Here is a 24,803-nt window from a genome sequence, read left to right as displayed (position 1 = left end):
AGCGTCTAATATACCTTTTTGGGGTTAAAAAAAAAAATCGCATCTACAGCCTGCCAGCGAATGATCGCTGCTGGCAGGCTGTAGATCATCTTCTTAGCTGCGCGCGCTTTCACGTGAAATCTCGCCTCTCGCGAGATGACGCGTCGATGCGTCTACGAGGAACAAACCGACCGCATCCCTGCGTTAGGCGGTCGGGAGGCGGTTAAGCAGACAAGTCCTGGTATTAACAATCATAAATAAGAGTGAAGCCATAATAAGGCCTCATGCACACGAATGTATTTTCTTTCCGTGTCCGTTCCGTTTATTTTTTTTTTGCGAACCGTATGCAGAACTATTCATTTCAATGGGTCCGCAAAAAAACAGAAGTTTAATCGTGTGTATTCCGTTTCTGTATGTCCGTATTTCCGTTCCGCAAAAAAATAGAACATGTCCTATTATTGTCCGCATTACGGACAAGGATAGTACTTTTCTATTAGGGGCTAGCTGTTCCGTTCCGCAAAATACGGAATGCACATGGATGTCATCCATATTTTTAGCGGACCGCAAAATACATACGGTTGTGTGCGTGAGCCCTAACTGAATAACTATATAGCCAATATTAATCAAAGGTGAAGCTTCGTTTTAAAGGGTTACTGATTTAAAAAAAAAAAAACTTTTGATATGGCAGAGAGATATCAAACGGTTTTATTAGTGGGAGTGCGGAGACCCTGCCACTCGCTAGAACGAGACGGAAGGCACTCCCTCAACCTCACTACAATAGAAGTCAATGAGTCCTTCTCTTTTCCGTCCCCTGCAGCAAGGAGAGCGTGCAAGCTCTTCTCTCTCCTTGTTTTAGAAATTGGTGGGGTCAGAGATCAGACCCCCCACAAATCAAACCTTTTGATGTCTCTATGACATGAAAACTTGGTGACTCTTTAAAGGCTGTGTCCAACTTCACAAACCATTTTTAAATTGCTCCAATGTATCTAAAATGAAGCATCTGCGCAAATATTCCTAATCAAAAGTTTTCCCATTGCTGTGTTTTGGGCTCCTCTGCTGAGATCTGTGTGTTTCTATGGTAACAGACAACACGCCCTGTAGTCAGATCCTTCTTGCTAACCTAACAGGCAAATAAATAAGAATTTGGGATCAGATGATGGGAGTATGGCTGCAGGATCAGACAAGGCAGAGTATGTTGTCTGTTACCATAGACATGGGTGCGTTTGTCTGCATAGGAGCTATAGAAACAAACTGATGCATTTGGGCAGAAAATAAAGGGAGTACATAGCATTTACATCTAGTTTGTTCGGCATATTAGAAAGCCATATAAAATAAATTAAAATAACCTAAAAAGCTAAAATGTAAAACACATTTAAAGGGATCATCCAAATACAATGGATGTGATCCCCAATAAATAAGAAAAATGTACAACCAAGTGAGTGGCAAGGAAACCAAATGGATTTTCCTATAGTAATCAGATTCTGTCATTTCGGTAGTGAGATAATAGCTATTAGGCAGCTATAGGAAATACTTTTCCTCCTCAGCTGTTTTCATAACGGATACCATGGGTAATATAACTGTCTGGCTGCGTTGTTCACACTTTTGATGGGTCTCCCGTGGGCGCTGCAGCAGACTGAGGCTCCAAAGCTGAATATTTCACTGAAAAAGGAAAGGTAAATCTGTTAGACCACAAGGCTCACATAGTCATCGCCAACATCTTATCAAACCCATTTTGCCCACCTGCTGGGCTATGTTCACATGTGCATTACGACCTGTTATGGGGGGGTTCTGTCTAGGATTCCAGTCATTTTAATTGCAAGAATAGTGCAGCGTACAGCAAAAGAAACCATAATGGAACCCCATTATAACTTTATTATAAAGTCCATATGATGGATAAGGCTGAGGGCTCATGCACACAAACTTATTTTCTTTTCGTGTCCGTTCCGTTTTTTTTTGTTGACTATACGCGGAACCATTCATTTCAGTGGGTCCTCAAAAAAAAAAAAGGAAGTTACTCCGTGTGCATTCCGATTCCTTATTTCTGCAAAAAAATAGAACATGTCCTATTATTGTCCGCATAACTGACAAGGATAGGACTGTTCTATTGGGGGCCAGTTGTTCCGTTTACGAAAAATATGGAATGCACACAGATATGATCCATATTTTTTGCAGACTGCAAAATCCATACGGTTGTGTGCATGAGCCCTTAGGGTTATGGCTTCCTCTTCCATTATAAACAGAAGCTCTATCACGGATGTGAACAGAACCTTATCCAACTGTGTGGAAACCTTTAGGTTGCTCGAATGCACAATTCCCTAAGAAATAGTAGAGAGATAATTGTGACTGCATCAGGGAGATTGGACTGTGGAAATGGTGCAATGTGGTCAATTTGTCAAAATGGTGCACACAGAATTTGATACAACTCGGACGTTTTTGCTTAAAGGGTGACTGAGCTTTCACAAAACTTTTGGTATGTCATAGTCATAGTGGCCTGAGTTCTAAGACCCCCACTGATCGCTAGAACGAGGAGACAGAAGCACCTGCATAGCCCCGCTCTCTCCTTGCTGCAGGAAAAGAAGCGTTACACACTCAATAGAAAGTCTATGGGCCCCTTCCCACTTGTGTGAGCGAGGAATGAGAGAGAGCTATGGGAGTTAGCGGGGGTCTCAGCACTCAACCCCTCACCAATCAAAACCTTTGATATGTCTCTATGATGTATCAAAAGTTTGTGAAAGCTCAGTGATCCTTTAAACCAACTCATCACTGACCTATTCTACAACGATATTGAGGCAAAAAATATGGTGCATATTCATTTTTTTTATTTGATTACAACATTAAATGGCGTATTCCAGTTACTTTACGTTATCCCTTATCCACAGGACAGGGGATAACTATTAGATCAGTGGGGGTCCTACCGCTGGGACCCTCACCAGTGACAAGAACCCCCTGCAGTCCCCTGAAATGAATGGAGCGGCCGGGTTGGGCATGCGCATAGCCGTTCCATTCATTTCTATGGGCGTTCCGGAGATAGCCAAGTAGAGCGGCCATCTCCGGAATTTCCATAGAAATGAATGGAATGGCCGCACGGCATGCCTGACCGGCTGCTACATTCATTCCAGTGGGTGTGCGGCCTCCGTTCTTGTGATCGGTGGGGGTTCCAGCGGTAGGATCCCCACTGATCTAACCGTTATCCTATATCCTGTGGATACCCCTTTTAAGTCTCACCTTGAGGTTCTTCTGTCATCACATTCTCCATGTTCTCTCCTTTCACATACTCAGCATTAAGTCCCTCTGTGGAATAAATAGGGTACAGTTATCAATCGCGGCTCTACAGGTCTGTATCAGAGGAGACCGCTACTAAAGAGAGCAGCAGTGGAACGGTTGTGTCACTTCAGACCTCCGCATACTGATCCACAGAGGCCCATTATCTCGCGTTCTGAGCAGCATTAATACAGCTGTCCTTGCTGGCTTCACATATCAGTTTCTTTGTGCTGGAGGCAACAAAAAAAATCAAACTCTTCTGCACGCCTCATTTGATGTTTTCTGTTGCAGGGACAGAATGATGCTGTGTAGCAGTATGGAGACACCATTATGAAAGGCTTCACAAATACAGAGTAGTGCAGAATGGTGCAAACTGTAAATGACGAGATTACATCATGGGGAAGTAAATGAGAGAATAGAATTAGATGAGCAGTGAATGCACTGAGGTTTGTCTCTGAAAGAGACATGGTATTAATAAGCACTCCACAAGAGAGCTCAACACAAAGTTTAATCCTGTGGCGGTAAAATCATGCATGGCTGAAAGTACCGTAGCAGGAAAAGGGCGCCATAGTGAATGGAGCACAATTTATATGACTAGCAGTGCGACGGCCTGACTGCCATGTGACGGTCAGCTGATGTGTCTGCACCAGAGACTGCATGGCCAGAATGTCTTTTGGTCTTTAACTAGTACATAAAGAGGTTTTCCAGGGAGAAGAAACATTTTCAAACATCTTCGGGTAAAAAAAAAAAAAAAAAGAAGTTTACGTAGCTCAACAATCCCCCACCTCTCCTGTTCCAAGGGGGCCGAATAGTCTGCAGTTCTCGACCACCTCTGCACGTGTCCCAGTGTCAGGACATCATCGCTGCAGCAGGGAACCGGGCATCCTTACAATGGAAGCGAATAGGGATCATTGAGGGGGAGTATAACTATTTTTGACCCAGCTGAGATGGATTAAATATTTTGTTCTATGGAAACTCCATTTAAAGGGGTTGGTCAATTTAGACTTATTTTTTAAATGCTGTAAACAAAAGCAAGCCTGTAGTGTCATACTGTCCCCCCCCGAGGATCCTCCCATGCGCGCTTTCCTCTGAGTACTATTTGTATGCTGTAACAGCTTCTAATCAGGAAAAACGTCTTTATTTATTATTTATTTTACTCACATATATAGCGCTGACATATTCCGCAGCGCTTTACAGACATTAGCATCACACTGTCCCCAATGGGGCTCACAATCTAAATTTCCTATCAGTTTGTCTTTGGAGTTTAGGAGGAAATCAGAGTACCCGGAGGAAACCCATGCAGACACGTTGGGAACATACAAACTCCATGCAAATGTTGTCCTTTGTTGGATTAAACCTAGGACCGCAGCGCTGCATGAATAAAGTCAGTTTTTGTTGAAGTCGCACAAAGGATTTCGTTGGCTGTCCTGCGGTCCCAGGACAGCAGAGGTATGTCCCGATTTAAACTGTTTCTGTGTTTTGCCATCATCTCCCTGCTCCACCATACACCTAGCCTGCAGCACTGAATAACAGTGCATGGTGGGGGGTTAGGGTCCATTCACTCGTCCGCAAAATGGGTCTGCATCCGTTCCTGCGGACCCATTCATTTTTAATAGGGCCTCAAAAGATGCGGACAGCATCCGTTCCGCGGCCCTGCAAAAAAATAGAACATGTCCTATTCTTGTCCGCAGCCAAGGACAAAAAAAAGGCATTTCTATTATAGTGTCGGCCATGTGCGGTCTGCAAATGCGGAACGCACATGGCCGGTGTCCGTGTTTTGCGGATCCTCAATTTGCGGACCGCAAAACAGTTGTGGACGTGTGAATAGACCCTTATTATGATCATTCCCCAGCCTCTGCATTCTTGTGTTCAGCACAATGACTTCATTGCACTTGCTGCTGGAGAGAGCAGGATGAGCTCCATTCACCAGAGGAATGGGGCTAGGTGAGAGTTACTTTTTTATTTTATTAACAATACAGGCTTCACTGCTGTAAGGGAGCATTGCTTTCTACTGTGTTGGGACACTAAGGGCGCACACACCTACTGTATGCTCATTAAGTGGTGGTGAAGCATTACATGTAACCTCCACAGTATGAGGACGAGTGGCTACTGCATTGTTTCTGGGCAGCAGATCGCTGTCTACCCAACATGTTCTGCTGACCAAAAACAATCATTTAGGTGCTTGCACATTTCGCTAATTCATCAGGTGATCGGCTGCTTCTTTGGATGGGAAACGAGCGTTCGCAGCAATGTCTGATTATCTGGATGTGTAAATCCACCTTTAGGGTCACCACATGAGGAGGACAATGAGGACCTCTTGCCTGAAGGAATTTCCTGCAGCTGTCGATCCCGTCAACGCTAGACACCATTTCCTTACAGTTGTGTCATCGGGTCTTAGGCCTTCTGGTCAATATAGAAATGATAATTTCCACATAGTGCATGAAAGCCTACACCACTTGTACTGAGAGGTGTTACTGTATAAACAGCATCTGTTCTGTGATCGGACTCATGTCACATGCGCCAATTCAGTGATGGCAGCCGTTTGGAGCTGACAACTTGTCCATTAGCATTCTGTTTGCACCCCCTTAACTAATCGCTGGAAAAGTTCCGGAAGGAGAAAATGTGAAATTAAATCTTATTGTTGGATGAAAACTTATAAACCCGACCCATTGACTATACACCTGTCCACCTCATTACAGATAACACACAATGGTACTGCACCCCTTCTTGTAAATGTATAGAATAGCACATTAATAATGCATACTTGGTTACAGTGGAGCCCAGCATTATTGAAGCTGATCCCATGGATATATAGATTTCCATGTAAAAGCTGTTCAAATGCTGTCAGAACAGATAGAGAAAGTCTGAGCGGCCTGCTCCCCTTCCATACCCTGTGATTTACAGCTTTTCCTGTATGAATTTGTATATAAGGAGCTGTCAATCATTCTGTGTGAGCTCACAGGCCTTCTCCGTGTCCAGACAGCATTTAGAGATTGTGTCCATTTTCAAATCTTTTTCTTAATTTTTTTTTTTAATGATTATAAATTGAAGAATAAAGCAGTTTTGCAACAGATCTTACCATTGTGTTTCTACAGTTACTCTGCTGACTGTATCTCCATAGTAACAGACAACAGATGACTGTGTGTAGTCTGATCCTGCAGTCATATTATCTTCTATCAGCTAAATGTAAGCTGGCAAAAGGTAGGGGATAAATGCAAGAAGCATGAGACTGCAAGACTGTAGCATTGACCGGCCTAGCCAGTGACTGATTGAGCAGGCATCTCTTGCCAATTCCAGCACATCGAACTGAGACCAGAAGGTATAGAGCAGTGGGGACTGGAGCATCCTCGGAGTTAAAAATACAACCAAACAAACCCCTTTACGAAGCTTTAAAGATCCAGCCAGCACAGGTGTGTTCACACAAATTGAGGGACATTCATTAAGCTAATTACAACATTATTGTGGCGTAAAAAGTTACACATTATGGTGCATGCCATATGTGCACCATAATTTTCACTCTTCTGAAGTGGTAAGAAAGGGGCCGGGGCTTCACGCTGCCCACCGCATTTACTATAACTTTTGTCAGAAAGAGGTGGAAGTTATAGCTGAAGACTACACCAGCCTGTAACTGGCGTAGACCTTAGTTTCCAGTGAACGGCAGGGCAGAGATGTGCCTGATTTGTTGAGAGGCATCTGCAGGGAGATCAAGACTGGCGTATGGATGCACCAGTCATGATAAATGCCCCCCTTTGTGTCTACAGCTCGTAAGTAGGGATGAGCAAACTCAAACTTTACAGGTTCGGTGTTTGGGTGGTGAGGGGACTCAGTTATGGACTCAGTTATAATGAAATTCGTAGACGGAATGCAAAACGGAAGCCTTTAAGGAGGCATTGATCCGTCATAATAGAAGTCTATGGCCAAGCATAACGGATCCGTCTAGTTCCCGTTATGCAGTACGGAAAACAAAGTCCTGCACAAGGGAAACCAAATTGATCCGTTATGCTTGGCCATAGACTTCTATTATGATGGATCTAAACGGCCTCTTAAAGGCTTCCGTTTTGCATTCCGTCTACGAATTCCATTTTATGTCCATAACTGAATTCCTAACCCAACCGAAAACCGAACCTGTAAAGTTCAGGTTCACTCATCCCTACTCCAAAGCAGACCTAGATTTATCAGACACCAGAAACTCATGTTTGCAACTTTTTAAATGCCATTTGTTCAAATTTTATTTTAGAAAATAATCTTGAGAAATCTTCCTAAAAGTTTCTGTTGACCAAGTTAGCAAAAAGAGAACTTAGGGAGTAGAATAATAAATGGTAGCAGGATCGGACTACACATAGGGCATCATTTATCAAACTGGTGTAAAGGAGAACTGGCTTAGTTGCCCGGATTCCACCTTTCATTTTGGACAGTTCCTTTGGAAAAGGAAAAGGTAAAATCTGATTGGTTGCTATGGGCAACTAAGTCAGTTCTACTTTACACCAGTTTGATAAATTACCTCCATAGTATGTTACTATGGAGATAAACAGGCCTGCCTAGCAACTGTGTAATACATTTTTAATAAAGACTTTGGGGGTCATTTAAGACCGGCGTTATATTGGGTTGCACTCAATACGCCTCCCACTATACGTCATCCTGTATAACACTCCCTATATGCTCTAGATCATTTGCACCCAAACCCTGGAACAGAAAATGGAAAAGCACATACGTTGAATACTGAAGCAGAATTTCTTTTGTTGATAGGAGATGTAACTGGATACGGCCCCAACTAATGCCATCACCAGAGCGCTTGCAATCCCTGCAATGGTTCCAGTCTCAGCTAAATTTCCTGTCATAAGAAAAATGTCATTAAGTCAATAATGTAATGTTCATGTTAAGCAGCATTTTCTCTAAAATAAAATCACAGGTACAGACAGGTTTCTGAGTTTCTCTTGTGTGGCCTTAGTTATCCTGGAAATATTATTGATCGGTAGGGGTTCAACTCCCGGGACCCCGCTGATCAGCTGTTAGAAGAGGTTGGGCGCTCTTCCTAGGACATGCGATACCACTGTACATTGAGATGAATAGGGCTGAGCTCCAATACCAAGGTGAACCATGTACGGCACTCTGCTTGGATAAGCAGCTTAGGGTCCACAGCACTCCCCAGAGCTCCGGCAAGTGCGGCAGCTCCCTAAAGTGGCTGATCGGCGTGAGCGCCTGGACACGGACCCTCCCTGACAGAACAGGTTATCATTTCCTGAATAACCCCATTAATACTCTATTCCACCATTTTTTTGCTTCTGTTCCTTGGTTAAGAGTATGGCCACACAAGGGTTTTTTGGAGGTTTTAAAGCAGATCTGCCTGCAGGAGTTTCAGCCAAAGTCAGAAGTCGATCCACCAGGATCGAGAAGTATACGGGTTTCCTTTATATTTCTGATTCCTTTCCTACCGACTTCTTGCTTTAGAATAAAATCCTGCAGGCAGACCTGCTTTAAAAACTCATCCCAAAAAAACTCTAGCGTATGTGGCCCTACCCTAAGGGCTCATGCACACGACCGCGCTGTGTTTTGCGGTCCTGCAAAAACTTTTACACATGCTGAGTAGTGATGGCTAACCTCCGGCACTCCAGCTGTGGTGAAACTACGACTCCCAGCATGCTTCATTCATTTCTGTGGAGTTCTGAGAACAGCCAAGCAGTTGTGCATCTTGGGAGTTGTAGTTTTACCACAGCTGGACTGCCGGAGGTTAGCCATCACAGCTATAGAGTCTTATTCCTCATGCAAGACACTGAACAAATAAATAAGACGCTGATGACAGGGGTCCTGCCTCTATGGGTATCGGGCAAGTCGATATTTCCCCTGCAGTGTACAGAAGTCCAGGTCCTCCTGAACGAGAAACAGGCTTTGTAGCAGTTCTCTGCTCTTACTGATAGAGGTCCTCAAAGAGTCGTTTCCTTTTTTTTTTTTTTTCTGCAGTGATTGGTTCCGCATAGGTGCCGCAAAAAAACAGAACAGAAACTGAACAAAAATACATTTGTGTGCATGAGCCCTTAAGCAGACATTGTTAATAAGTCTACCAGACTTAAAATCCAACAGGTGCAGGAGGGGTGCGGAGCCATTCATTTCAATTGGGCCGAAAAATATGCGGATAGCATACCACATGCTGTCCACATCCATAGTTCTGTTCCGAGGCCCTATTCTTGTCCGCAATTGCGGATAAGAATAGGCATTTCTATCATAGTGCTGGCCGTGTGCGGAACGCACATGGGCCGGTATCAGTGTTTAGCAGATCCTCAATCTGTGGATCGCAAAACACTATGGCCGTCTGAATGAGCCCTTACAAGAACAGCCAAGTGTGCATGCTGGGAGTTGTAGTTTCACAGCAGGCTAAGTGCGAAGGTTACTGACCCCTGGCATATCGTATCACCTACGGAACTAGCTGTTCCTAGTGCTGAATACCATTATGACTACAACCAACATCATCGTTTCCCAACTTGCACAAGTGTCAGAAAACAAAATATAGTTATACAAACCTGTTAAAAGCTTTACATTTGCTATGCTTAACACAATTAACCAGTTTTATTGGTTTTCTAGTTAAAGGCTATGTACACCTTTGGGGGCAATTTTTTTTTTATTATTGCACCGATTTTGAGCTAAAAACAATTTTTCAAATTGGTCTTTATTAAAAATATGGTGTCCTTTTTTCTGTACAGAGCTGACATACTGTTATCGCAATTCATGCGATTTCCTTCTTCTTTAAGTGGTGCCAAATCAATTAGGATTTTAAGTATGAGCTCATACAGCTTTCTCAATGAGACCAATACAGGCTGGTATCATGGAAAATATGCCATCCTTTATTCAAGTAACATACACTTATATAGAAGATGAGAGGTAGACAAAAAGGGTGGTACTTCTAGAAACATTATTGGCTCTTTGACAAAATGGGAGTAGTTTGACAATTTTATCTCTGAGTTTCATTGGCACATAGGAAAAACACAACCTAACTCCCCCTCCCCTCCCACAGTGACCTTAAGACAAAGAAATGCACACAAGGCTCACACATCTGGTTAGCTGACATCTTGTGGACCAAAAAGAGTAATAAAATACATATATATAGAGAAATAAAGCCTCTCACAATACTCCAGACGCACCCCGACTTTGTATTTTCCATCAGACCAGGAGCAGAGGGGCTCCTTATGAACACTCATTATAGTTCAGTTCTTATCTTCTACTCAATAGTGTAGAGATAAGGCTTATAAGATAACCTGCACAAAGTAAAAGTACCAGTCACACAGCTAGAAAATCAGATAACCCTTTGTGACAGTATCAATATTTTTAACAAAAGCCCATTGAAAAAATTATTTTTAGCCAAAAAGGAGTAACAGGCAATCATAAAAAAAAAAACTGACTCCGAAGGTGTACATAGCCTTTAAATATTTTTCTTACCAAATGTGCTTTTTTGTATGTAAGAAAAAAACAAGATTTTTTTTTCTTTATATTGTAACTATAGTATACGTCACAGACTTTGCTATAGACCATTTACATACTTTTCATGTTAATGTTCCACATTACACTTAAAGGGGGTATGCCCACAGAATCTGGTTATGATATGTCAACATGTTCTGTAACAAATGGCAGATCATGAGGGATGCAAATACCAACAAATACAGTGAATGGTGCTCCCCTAAAACCACCTTGAACAAACCGGTGCGGTCATGTCTTGTATGTGGCTGAATTTACAGCTTATAGCCCTGCTTACTACAAGCTAGCACTGTCCTCTGGTACCTCCATTATTCCCATACACATGTATGCATCTCCAACGCACATCTGTTGATCCATTCAAAGGTGGAGACATAGGAGCAGCAATCTGCTGATCACAGCGGGGTTGCATTTAAACCACCAATATTACACATGTGGCAATTTACATCAACAATAGGAGCTATTGCCTATGCGTCACAGCATTTAACCCCTAAAGGATGAAGCCTATTTTGGCCTTCAGAACACTGCCCCAATTTTCAATTAGGACACATCACTTGCGGTAATAACTTTTACTTATTCATACCATTCTGAGAATGTTTTTTGTGGCACATTGTACTTTAGGTTAGTGGTAAGTTTGGGTCTATAGATGGTTTTTAATTATAAAAAAAAATATCCTAAAATGAATGATAATTTAACAAACTACTATTTTTTAAATCTGAATTTCTCTGCTTTTAAAATAGTCATAGCTCACAAAATAATTACTATTTACCATGTTTCCACTTTATGTTGGCATCATTGCTCAATCGTACCTTTTTTTTTGGACAGGTTAAAAGGCTTATAAGTTTAGCAGCAATTATATAAATTTGCAAGACATTTTCCAAATCCTATTTTTTTAGGAACCAATTCAGCTGTGAAGTGGCTTTGAGCGGGCCACAGTTAGGTCCGTATATATATTTGAACAGAGACAACATTTTTCTAATTTGTGTTCTGCACATTACCACAATGGATTTTGAACAAAACAATTCAGATGCAGTTGAAGTTCAGACCTTCAGCTTTAATTTAGTGGGTTGAACAAAATGATTCCATAAAAATTTGAGGAACTAAAACATTTTTTAAACTTAATCCCTTCATTTCAGGGTCTCAAAAGTGATTGGACAAATTAATAATTATAAATAAAATGTTAATTTCTAATACTTGGTTGAAAACCCTTTGTTGGCAATGACTGTCTGAAGTTTTGAACTCATGGACATCACCAGAGGCTGCGTTTCCTCCTTTTTAATGCTCTGCCAGGTCTTTACTGCAGCGGTTTTCAGTTGCTGTTTGTTTGTGGGTCTTTCTGTCTGAAGTTTAGCCTTTAACAAGTAAAATGCTCTATTGGGTTCAGATCAGGTGACTGATTTGGCCATTCAAGAATATTCCACTTCTTTGCATTAATAAACTCCTGGGTTGCTTTGGCTTTATGTTTTGGGTCATTGTCCATCTGCATTATGAAACGCCGACCAATCAGTTTGGCTGGATTCGAGCACACAGTATGTCTCTGAAAACCCCAGAAGTCATCCGGCTGCTTCTGTCCTGTGTCACATCATCAATAAACACTAGGGACCCGGTGACACTGGCATCCATGCATGCCCAAGCCATCACACTGCCTCCGCCGTGTTTAACAGATGATGTGGTATGCTTTGGATCATGAGCTGTACCATGCCTTTGCCATACTTTTTTCTTTCCATCATTCTGGTAGAGGTTGAGCTTGGTTTCATCTGTCCAAAAAATGTTCTTCCAGAAGTGTGCTGTTTTTTTTAAGATTTTTTAGCAAAGTCCAATCTAGCCTTCTTATTCTTGAGGCTTATGAGTGGCTTGCAGCGTGCAGTGAACCCTCTGTATTTACTTTCATGCAGTCTTCTCTTTATGGTAGATTTGGATATTGATACGCCTATATCCTGGAGAGTGTTGTTCACTTGGTTGGCTGTAGTGAAGGGGGTTTCTCTTCGCCATGGTAATTATTCTGCAATCATCCACCACTGTTGTCTTCCGTGGGCGTCCACGTCTTTTTGCATTGTTGAGATCACTAGTGCTTTCTTTCTTTCAAAGGATGTACCAAACTGTAGATTTTGCCACTCCTAATAGTGTAGAAATTTCTCGGATGGGTTTTTTCTGTTTTCGCAGATGAAGGATGGCTCGTTTCACCTGCATGGAGAGCTCCTTTGACCGCATGTTTACTTCTCAGCAAAATCTTCAAAATGCAAGCACCACACCTCAAATCAACTCCAGGCCATTTATGTGCTTAATTGAGAATTAAATAATGAATGAATTTCCCATTCCTGCCCATGAAACAGCCTTTGAGTCAATTGGCCAATTATTTTTGGTCCCTTTAAAAACAGGGTGCCACATGTAAAGGAGCTGAAACTCCTAAACCCTTCATCCAATTTTAATGTGGATACCCTTAAATGAAAGCTAAAAGTCTGGACCTTATGTACAGGTCCATTATATAACTATAACTTGAATATGTTTTAGTAAACAGGTAATAAAAACACAATTTGTGTTAGTGTCCAAATATATATAGACCTAACTGTATATATTGGAACCCCTATAAATCACCCTATTTTAAAAACAGCACCCTCAAAGTATCCAAAATGGCATTTAGGAAGTTTATTAACTCTTTGGTTTTTCCAAAGGAATAAATGCAAAATGGAGGTGAAATTTAAAAATATAATTTTTTTTGATGATTTTCAGCTTTAATGCATTTTTTTGGACCACAGCAGGTGATAAAATATAATTAAAACCTACAGTCGTGGCCAAAAGTTTTGAGAATGACACAAATATTAGTTTTCACAAAGTTTGCTGCTAAACTGCTTTTAGATCTTTGTTTCAGTTGTTTCTGTGATGTAGTGAAATATAATTACACGCACTTCATACGTTTCAAAGGCTTTTATCAACAATCACATGACATTTATGCAAAGAGTCAGTATTTGCAGTGTTGGCCCTTCTTTTTCAGGACCTCTGCAATTCGACTGGGCATGCTTTCAATCAACTTCTGGGCCAATGCCTGACTGATAACAACACATTCTTTCATAATCACTTCTTGGAGTTTGTCAGAATTAGTGGGTTTTTGTTTGTCCACCCGCCTCTTGAGGATTGACCACAAGTTCTCAATGGGATTAAGATCTGGGGAGTTTCCAGGCCATGGACCCAAAATGTCAACGTTTTGGTCCCCGAGCCACTTAGTTATCACTTTTGCCTTATGGCGCGGTGCTCCATCGTGCTGGAAAATGCATTGTTCTTCACCAAACTGTTGTTGGATTGTTAGAAGAAGTTGCTGTTGGAGGGTGTTTTGGTGCCATTCTTTATTCATGGCTGTGTTTTTGGGCAAAATTGTGAGTGAGCCCACTCCCTTGGATGAGAAGCAACCCCACACATGAATGGTCTCAGGATGCTTTACTGTTGGCATGACACAGGACTGATGGTAGCACTCACCTTTTCTTCTCCGGACAAGCATTTTTCCAGATGCCCCAAACATTCGGAAAGAGGCTTAATCGGAGAATATGACTTTGCCCCAGTCCTCAGCAGTCCATTCACCATACTTTCTGCAGAAGATCAATCTGTCCCTGATGTTTTTTTTGGAGAGAAGTGGCTTCTTTGCTGCCCTTCTTGACACCAGGCCATCTTCCAAAAGTCTTCGCCTCACTGTGCGTGCAGATGCGCTCACACCTGCCTGCTGCCATTCCTGAGCAAGCTCTGCACTGGTGGCACTCCGATCCCGCAGCTGAATCCTCTTTAGGAGACGATCCTGGCGCTTGCTGGACTTTCTTGGATGCCCTGAAGCCTTCTTAACAAGAATTGAACCTCTTTCCTTGAAGTTCTTGATGATCCTATAAATTGTTGATTGAGGTGCAATCTTAGTAGCCACAAAATCCTTGCCTGTGAAGCCATTTTATGCAACGCAATGATGGCTGCACGCGTTTCTTTGCAGGTCACCATGGTTAACAATGGAAGAACAATGATTTCAAGCATCACCCTCCTTTTAACATGTCAAGTCTGCCATTTTAACTTAATCAGCCTGACATAATGATCTCCAGCCTTGTGCTCGTCAACATTCTCACCTGAGTTAACAAGACGATCACTGAAATGATCTCAGCAGGTCCTTTAATGACAGCAATGAAATGCAGTGGAAAGGTTTTTTTGGGATTAAGTTAATTTTCATGGCAAAGAAGGACTATGCAATTCATCTGATCACTCTTCATAACATTCTGGAGTATATGCAAATTGCTATTATAAAAACTTAAGCAGCAACTTTTCCAATTTCCAATATTTATGTCATTCTCAAAACTTTTAGCCACGACTGTATTTATTGCCCTGATTCTGCAGTTTTTAGAAATGTCCTATATGTCGTCCTAGAGTGCTAATTGACTCTTAGAATTGAAGGAGTATCTTGATCTTGAGGACTTTAAAGTCTCAAGTTTTTCAGGGACCATTTCAGAAGCTTTGAGGTGCTAAAGCATAAAAGAAAACACCCTAAAAGGCCCCATTTTGGAAACTATACCCCCTCAAGGAATTCATTTAGTGGTGCAGTGAGCACTGGGGCATAAAAACCATAGTTACATGTTAACAATATATAGCTGAAATGTTTTCATTTTTACAAGGGTTAACAAGAGGAAAGGAACCCAAAAATTGTTACAACTTCTCCCATGTACAGGATTACTCCATATGTGGTCGAAACCTGCTGTTTGGGCATACAGCAGGGCTTGGAAGGGAAGGGGCGCCATTTGGCTTTTGAAGTGCAGATTTTACTCAAATGGGTTTGGGTGTCATGTCAAATGCCAATACCTGAGGTACCAGTACAGTGGAAACCCCCAAAAATAACCCCATTATTTTAAACTACACCCACAGGGAAATAAGCTAGGGGTCTAAAGAGCGTTTTTACTCCACAGCGGTTTCATAAAATGTATTAACATTGGACCATGAAAATGAAAAATGATTTCTCTTCCCAACAGTACATTCATTTAGCCCCAAAGCTTAGGACCGGAGGGAGTGTCGCTCTGATCCAATGCTACCTCTCTCCACATCAAGCCCACCTGAGCCGTCATGGAGGGAACTTCGCTGCAGAGCCTCGGCACCGGCCTAGAGAATAGGAAGAGCCGTCCCTGTTGGATCCGACCTCAACCTGCACAGGTGAACCATTCCTTTCACAAAGCTTCTTCTAAGGGTCCAATCACACGTCTGTAGAATGGGTCCGCATCCATTCCGCAAATTGCGGAACGGGTGCGGACCCATTTATTCTCCATGGGGCAGGAATGGATGCGGACAGCACAGAGTGCTGTCCGCATCCGCATTTCCGGGGCGCGCCCCCGATCTTCTGGTCCGCGGCTTCGTAAAAAAATAGAACATGTCCGGACAAAAATAGGCAGTTCTATGGGGGTGCCGGCCGGGTGTATTGCGGATCCGCAATATACTACGGACGTGTGAATGGAACTTTAATCTTCATTACATCAGGGCTAAGAAACTCACCTCTCTGCAGCTTTTGTTCTGTACAGGGGAAAGGAAAAACACTGAAAGTGGAGGATGAGGAGAGGCCTTTTAAACCTCTCTGCGCGTTTTCCTGTCCAAACGAGGGGGGGGGGGGGGGGCGCAAAGGGATCAATGGGTAAGCTGTAATGGAGACAACTGTGAAAAAGAAAGGAGCAGAGCGTGGGTGGACTGATGGGATTGGGCCCACGCTTGATGCACTTAATAGCTCATTTGCATACACATTAAAACAGTATTTTTTTTGCAATGGAGCCATAGATTAACTAATAAAAGGTACAGTTTTAATAAGGTGAGCTAACCTTAATTCGGCAGTGTGCTTGGTTGAATACATAGTTTCTTGTGGACAGGCTCCCTAGACTCTATATAACAGGCTCACAACAGCATGTCCTGCACATGGTAGCTGCGGTGTTGGGTCATTTTCAACATTACCCACTTCAAGTAGGAGCAGAAATAGATGAACCCATGTGGTTCTGATATTGATAGCTTACTTATAGTCTATCAGTTTTCTCAATCCTTAGGGCTTATGCACACGGCCGTTGTGCAGCCGTTCCGTGCATTGGGGACCGCAATTTGTGGTCCCCAATGCACAGGCAACATCCATTCAGCGGCTGGGACGGATCAAGACCAAATTCAACTTGAATGGGTCCCTGATCCGTCCGCACCGTAAAAAAATAGAACATGTTCTATTTTTTTGCAGTGTGGAGGCATGGACAGAAACACCACGGAAGCACTCCGCATCTCCCAGATTGGGTCCGCATCCGTGTGCCCGTGTATTGCTGACCCACTGTATGGGGGCAGCAATACAGCCACGGCCAGGCAACGGCCGTGTGCATGAGCCCTTAAAGGCCATTGAACCTTTAAATGTTTTAAAAATCAGAAACAGGGAAAACCATCTTCTTCTGGTGTCCAAGCATGGTCTTACCCCATACAAATGGAATAAAAAGTACATGGCACTCAGAAAGGCTTTGTGGACACTAGTGTTTTATTTGAGAGGCAGTCCATTAATTAATACTGTACATGACATTTCATTTCGAATATGAACTTTCATCAGATACGGCTTACAGAGACGACTTACGGTGTTAAGCAGCAGAAATGAGCGGAGTGTCCTGCTTTTTATGGCTACATTGGTGCAGGAGTCTGGATTCTTGGGCTTGCTTACAGGATCCAAGGCCGGCGTCAGCACCCGGCATACCTGGGCAAGTGCTGGGGCCCACAGCTCCTGTGGGGGCCCACAGCACAGCTGCCAGAGGCCAGAAGCAATGAGCGCTTCCATCAATACAGATGGAAACGCTCATTGCTGGAGCTCAGGGAGCTGGTCCAGTCACTCACTGCTCAGCTCTCCGCGCTCCTCCCCTTCTTCAGGCCAGCCGCGCTCTGAATGGTGAAGCAGGAAGACTTCTCCCTGCTCCACCATTCAGCCTGCAGGCAGGGATCGAGCTGCCGGCTGGCGTGGGAGGAGCCTGCAGCCCGTTATTCTGCATAAGCTTCGCCCATATTGGGACATGGACACAATTATAACATTTGTGGCTCTATACACCACCACAATGGATTTGAAATGTAACGAACAAGATGTGCTTTAACTGCAGACTGTCAGCTTTAATTTGAGGGTATTTACATCCAAATCAGGTGAACGGTGTAGGAATTACAACAGTTTGCATATGTGCCTCCCACTTGTTAAGGAACCAAAAGTAATGGGACATCATAATAATCATAAATCAAACTTTCACTTTTTAATACTTGGTAGCAAATCCTTTGCAGTCAATTACAGCCTGAAGTCTGTAACGCATAGACATCACCAGACGCTGGGTTTCATCCCTGGTGATGCTCTGCCGGGCCTCTACTGCAACTGTCTTCAGTTCCTGCTTGTTCTTGGGGCATTTTCCCTTCAGCAAGTGAAATACATGCTCAATAGGATTCAGGTCAGGTGATTGACTTGGCCATTGCATAAAATTCCACTTCTTTCCCTTAAAAAAACTCTTTGGTTGCATTTGCAGTATGCTTTGAGTCATTGTCCATCTGCACTGTGAAGCGCCGTCCAACGAGTTCTGAAGCATTTGGCTGAATATGAGCAGATAATATTGCCCGAAACACTTCAGAATTCATCCTGCTGCTTTTGTCAGCAGTCACATCATCAATAAATACAAGAGAACCAGTTCCATTGGCAGCCATACATGTCCACGCCATGACACTACCACCACTATGCTTCACTGATGAGGTGGTATGCTTAGGATCATGAACAGTTCCTTTCCTTCTACATACTCTTCTCTTCCCATCACTCTGGTACAAGTTGATCTTGGTCTCATCTGTCCATAGGATGTTGTTCCAGAACTGTGAAGGCTTTTTTAGATACGTTTGGCAAACTCTAATCTGGCCTTCCTGTTTTTGAGGCTCACCAATGGTTTACATCTTGTTGTGAACCCTCTGTATTCACTCTGAAGTCTTCTCTTGATTTTTGACTTTGACACACATACACCTACCTCCTGGAGAGTGTTCTTGATCTGGGCAACTGTTGTGAAGGGTGTTTTCTTCACCAGGGAAAGAATTCTTCGGTCATCCACCACAGTTGTTTTCCGAGGTCTTTCGGGTCTTTTGGTGTTGCTGAGCTCACCGGTACGTTCCTTCTTTTTAAGAATGTTCCAAACTGTTGTTTTGGCCACGCCTAATGTTTTTGCTATCTCTCTGATAGGTTTGTTTTGTTTTTTCAGCCTAATGATGGCTTGCTTCACTGATAGTGACAGCTCTTTGGATCTTATCTTGAGAGTTGACAGCAACAGATTCCAAATACAAATAGCACACTTGAAATTAACTCTGGACCTTTTATCTGCTCATTGTAATTGGGATAGTGAGGGAATAACACACACCTGGCCATGGAACAGCTGAGAAGCCAATTGTCTCATTACTTTTGGTCCCTTAACAAGTGGGAGGCACATATGCAAACTGTTGTAATTCCTACACCGTTCACCTGATTTGGATGTAAATACCCTCAAATTAAAGCTGACAGTCTGCAGCTAAAGCACATCTCGTTCGTTTCATTTCAAATCCATTGTGGTGGTGTATAGAGCCAAAAATGTTAGAATTGTGTCGATGTCCCAATATTTATGGACCTGGCTGTATATCCACTCTATAGCATGCTCTGAGTAAGGTATTTCATCTATAATACATGCAGTTTCATTGCTGTAAGCTCCGTGCAAAATGCCACAAGGGGGCCCACTGAGTCTTTATCGCCCAAGGGTCCACATGAACCTGGAGCCGGCCCTGGCAGGATCCTTTCCTTCTGTGAATGAGAACAAACAAAAAAAAAAAAAAAAAAAAAAGGCTTTGCTTAGGTGCACCTTTACTGGATTTATATAGGCCAAAGATGATCTAAATGTTAACTGTCCATCATGTCTATGTTGTATGAAGCACTGTCTGAATGAAATAAGAGGCTCCTTCACTTTCTGTCCACTACTGAGTCATACAGAGAAGGGAACCAGGGATAGCACAAGAAAATGAGGGGATTCCCTTTAAAATTAAATAATGTACAAAACAGTATACTTACCACACACTGGCCCCATTATCAAAACTTCATTGTCATCAAGGACAATAATACCAATAATAAATATAAAGGAAGGACTTTTCCTTCTTGCTGGATCCACTTGTTTGGGATTAGAAAACTGCCACAAAAAGGTGTTCTCTCACTTCAGCAAATAGCATTTTTCATGTAGAGAAAGTTAATACCAGGCACTTACTAATGTATTGTGATTGTCCATATTGCCTCCTTTTCTGGCTTGTTTCGTTTTTCTATTTCATTGTAAAATGCTAGTTTCCAGAGATTATGGCCACCACTATAATCCAACAGCGGTGGTGGTGCATGGGAGTGTGCACAGGCACGTATAATGCTACTGAAAAATTAATCAAGCCAGCAAGATACATTAGTAAGAGTATTACCGTATTTTTCGCCCCATAAGGTGCACTTTTTTTCCCCTCATAGCGGGGGAAAAATGTCACTGCGTCTTATGGGGCGAATACTAATGCGCGCTTTCATTATGGAAACGCTCATTCGTATTGGAGGACCGGGAAGTGGTGAATGCAGCACTCCCTGGGCTCTGTACCCATTGCTTCCTGGTCTTCTGCCATCGGCTGTCCTGTGACCTCACGCTGTGCACGTCAGATCACAGCACACGGCAAGAAGAGAGAGCGCTGGATTCCTGGGAGCACGCGCCGTCTGGAGCAGGAGAGGCAAATAGATTTTTCAAATTTTATTTCCTCTGAGGCATGGGGGGGGGCTGATCTGAGGCTGAGGGCTAATCTGAGGCATGGGGGTCTCATCTGAGGTCTGAATGGGGGGGTCTTATTTATATTGGGGCTTTTATATTAGGTCTGATTGGGGGTCATTCACATTGGGGTCTAAGCTGAGGTTTTATTGTGGGTCTGATCTGCGGTCTTATTAACATTAGTGGTCTGATTGAGTGTCTTATTAACGTTGGGGGTCTGATTGGGGCTGTGAGATGAGGCCTGATCTGAAGTCTAACGAAAAATGTTTTTTTTCTTATTGTCCTCCTATAAAACCTAGGTGCATCTTATGGGCAGGTGCGTCTTATAGGGCAAAAAATATGGTACCTTTCTCTACATGATAAATGCCGTTTCCTGAAGTGAGACAACTCCTTTAAGGAACCAATCTGGTAAACTGTCATATAATTTTACCTGTACATGGTATTGTAAAGTATATAATATTTACTATTTATTTTACTTCCAATAATCACCATGCCCATCTCATCATGTGCTGCTGCCTCTATTCCTCTTCGTGATTATGGGACTGGTCGCATGATCGCCAGGATTCTGGTGCTAGGAGGCGATATTGGGTCTAACTAGACCCAGGAATAGTCACTGCAACTGTGTGCTGTGCTGCCCCAGTTACTGTGGGAGAGTATAGTGTAAAAAATAATATGATAATAAAAAAATAAGTCCCCAATGATCTTTGGCGGAACATAAATAAAATTTAAAATAAATACAAAAGTTCACATCAGTATTAAAGGGGATGTCTGACTTGAGCAAATGGCATTTATCATGTAGGGAAAGTTCTGACCATCCTACAATCCAGCAGTGGTGGTTGTGCTTGCACACTAGAGGAAAAGGCGCCAGCGTGGGATTGTGGGAGTGCACATAGGAACGCATGCGCAATGGAAACGAGCTGTGTATAATGCAATGGAAAAAATTAATCAAGCCAGCACAGGAGACAATATGGGCAATCACTTTACATTAGTAAGTGCCTTGTATTAACTTTTTCTACATGATAAATGCCATTTGCTGAAGCAGGACAACCCCTTTAAGGCTAGGACTACACAGCAGCACTGGTCGCATGACAACTGGTGCAGCCAGGATCACACAGTAGTGGTGATCCCATAGAAATTAAAGGGATTGCAGTGCGAGTCACAAAAAATCCAACACTCCCATTCATTTCTGTGGGATCAACACTCCTCTGTAGGATCTTTCATTGGCTTCTATGTAACAATAAATAAATAAAAAAATAACGGAAAGCTGCATGCCTTTTTCTGTCATGAAAAAAACTGAAACATGACGGATAGGAGGCAGACTAGGCAACAACGGATGCCAAATAAATTCAGTGTACTCTACTGGAATTTATATGAAAGCAATCCTTTCTGTTTTTCCATTTTTGTTTTATTATTTATTTATTTAACAGGAAAGGAACAGCGGTGATGTGAAATCAGCCTAATTGGGGCTAATTATGGTAGCAAAAAATAGTTATAAGCAGTTTGACATGCAGCTGACAAATAGTGTGGCAGCAATAACTAAAAGGTACTAAGGATTGCATGAGAATTAAAAAAAATATGTTGTACTAAGTAGACTACATACTGTATATTACATTCACACAGCGGGTATACAGTCGTGGCAAAAGTTTTGAGAATGACACAAATATTAGTTTTCACAAAGTTTGCTGCTAAACTGCTTTCAGATCTTTGTTTCAGTTGTTTCTGTGATGTAGTGAAATATAATTACACGCACTTCATACGTTTCAAAGGCTTTTATCGACAATTACATGACATTTATGCAAAGAGTCAGTATTTGCAGTGTTGGCCCTTCTTTTTCAGGACCTCTGCAATTCGACTGGGCATGCTCTCAATCAACTTCTGGGCCAATTCCTGACTGATAGCAACCCATTCTTTCATAATCACTTCTTGGAGTTTGTCAGAATTAGTGGGTTTTTGTTTGTCCACCCGCCTCTTGAGGATTGACCACAAGTTCTCAATGGGATTAAGATCTGGGGAGTTTCCAGGCCATGGACCCAAAATGTCAACGTTTTGGTCCCCGAGCCACTTAGTTATCACTTTTGCCTTATGGAACGGTGCTCCATCGTGCTGGAAAATGCATTGTTCTTCACCAAACTGTTGTTGGATTGTTGGAAGAAGTTGCTGTTGGAGGGTGTTTTGGTACCATTCTTTATTCATGGCTGTGTTTTTGGGCAAAATTGTGAGTGAGCCCACTCCCTTGGATGAGAAGCAACCCCACACATGAATGGTCTCAGGATGCTTTACTGTTGGCATGACACAGGACTGATGGTAGCGCTCACCTTTTCTTCTCCAGACAAGCCTTTTTCCAGATGCCACAAACAATCGGAAAGAAGCTTCATCGGAGAATATGACTTTGCCCCAGTCCTCAGCAGTCCATTCACCAAACTTTCTGCAGAATATCAATCTGTCTCTGATGTTTTTTTTGGAGAGAAGTGGCTTCTTTGCTGCCCTTCTTGACACCAGGCCATCTTCCAAAAGTCTTCGCCTCACTGTGCGTGCAGATGCGCTCACACCTGCCTCCTGCCATTCCTGAGCAAGCTCTGCACTGGTGGCACTCCGATCCCACAGCTGAATCCTCTTTAGGAGACGATCCTGGCGCTTGCTGGACTTTCTTGGACGCCCTGAAGCCTTCTTAACAAGAATTGAACCTCTTTCCTTGAAGTTCTTGATGATCCTATAAATTGTTGATTGAGGTGCAATCTTAGTAGCCACAATATCCTTGCCTGTGAAGCCATTTTTATGCAACGCAATGATGGCTGCACGCGTTTCTTTGCAGGTCACCATGGTTAACAATGGAAGAACAATGATTTCAAGCATCACCCTCCTTTTAACATGTCAAGTCTGCCATTTCAACCCAATCAGCCTGACATAATGATCTCCAGCCTTGTGCTCGTCAACATTCTCACCTGAGTTAACAAGACGATTACTGAAATGATCTCAGCAGGTCCTTTAATGACAGCAATGAAATGCAGTGGAAAGGTTTTTTTTGGGATTAAGTTAATTTTTGGCAAAGAAGGACTATGCAATTCATCTGATCACTCTTCATAACATTCTGGAGTATATGCAAATTGCTATTATAAAAACTTAAGCAGCAACTTTTCCAATTTCCAATATTTATGTAATTCTCAAAACTTTTGGCCACGACTGTACATAACGCACAGTACAGTATACATGTAAATACTTACTTTTTTTCTTCCTTCTGATGTTTTGTCTGATCTCCCTTAGCTTGTGTGGATCTTTCATGTCAGACCATTTGTTCTGTAACTCCTCTTTTGTCCTTCGAACATGAAATTCTCACTCCAACACGTGCATAAAAATCTTCATTAGGTTCGCCTTTCATGTTTTCGGGACGTCGCACATGTCAATCAGGTTGGTCCATTAACTGGACCAACATTGCAGTCTCAGCATCCAGCAGAGAAGTCATTTTTGTAACAAAATGGAACGCTTCCGTCATGTGACTCTATAGTGATTAATACGTGACGTACGAAAGAACTGCCTGAATTCATGCGTCCACAGCGAACAGAGGTTTGAAGGACGTCACACCTGGGAACCACCTATGTGTGCCCAGAAGTTCACGTAGATATGAAATGCCTGATAAAGGTGAACGTCACTGTTACTACAAACACAAAACCTATGATAGTTAAGTGTACCTTTCCTATACCAAACAAGCCACGCTGATAACAATTTTATCCCCCTCAGCGCAGTAAACTATTTTCACGTTTTTCCTCCCCACTTTCCAAGAGCCATAACTTTTTTTATTTCTTCGTTCCCCTGTCGACAGGACTTTCTTTTCCATCCTGCATAACTGAAACCAGACGGATCCATTATGCTTACCCATGGACATCTATTATAACGGATCAAAACGGAATGCCACTAAATGCTTCCGTTTCGAATGCCGTCTTATGAATTTCGGTATTTTCTGCTATTACGGAAAGCAATAACGAAATTCATAACGTCAATGTGAACCTGCCCCTTACTTTTGGGAGGGGAAAGATGACAAAAAAAAAAAAAAAGTCGATTCAGGCATTTAGATTTTTTTTTTTCATCCATTATGGTATTCCTCGTGCAAGATAAATACTTTTATATTTTAATAGTTCTAATATTTATGGACACGGCGAGACCAGTTTTTTTTAATTGTTCATTTTATAACAAAACTAAAAATCACCATGTTTTCTTCACAGTATAAGGCCTCCTGCACACAACCGTTGTTCTGGTCCGCATCAGAGCCGCAGTTTTTGCAGCTCGGGTGCGGACCCATTCACTTCAATGGGGCCGTAAAAGATGCGGACAGCA

General features: G+C 42.5%; 1 protein-coding gene across 2 annotated transcripts in view; it reads right to left on the bottom strand.

Moving 5' to 3' along the window:
- Positions 1-1,417: 1,417 nt before the first annotated feature.
- Positions 1,418-24,803, bottom strand: part of CD99L2 (CD99 molecule like 2) — a 111,309-nt gene continuing 87,923 nt past the window's right edge. For both annotated transcript variants that reach the window (XM_040405789.1, XM_040405790.1), the window contains 3 exons: positions 7,952-8,071; positions 3,205-3,270; positions 1,418-1,638 (listed from right to left, as the gene is read on the bottom strand). In XM_040405789.1, the coding sequence (XP_040261723.1) occupies positions 1,574-1,638; positions 3,205-3,270; positions 7,952-8,071 (251 nt within the window). In that variant the 3' untranslated portion in view covers positions 1,418-1,573. The remainder of the gene's footprint in view (positions 1,639-3,204; positions 3,271-7,951; positions 8,072-24,803) is intronic.

The sequence above is a fragment of the Bufo bufo genome, chromosome 8 (assembly GCF_905171765.1).
Source record: "Bufo bufo chromosome 8, aBufBuf1.1, whole genome shotgun sequence".
Lineage (NCBI taxonomy): Eukaryota > Metazoa > Chordata > Amphibia > Anura > Bufonidae > Bufo > Bufo bufo.
Note: the sequence above shows the minus strand (reverse complement) of the source record. Positions and strands in the feature narration are given on the sequence as shown.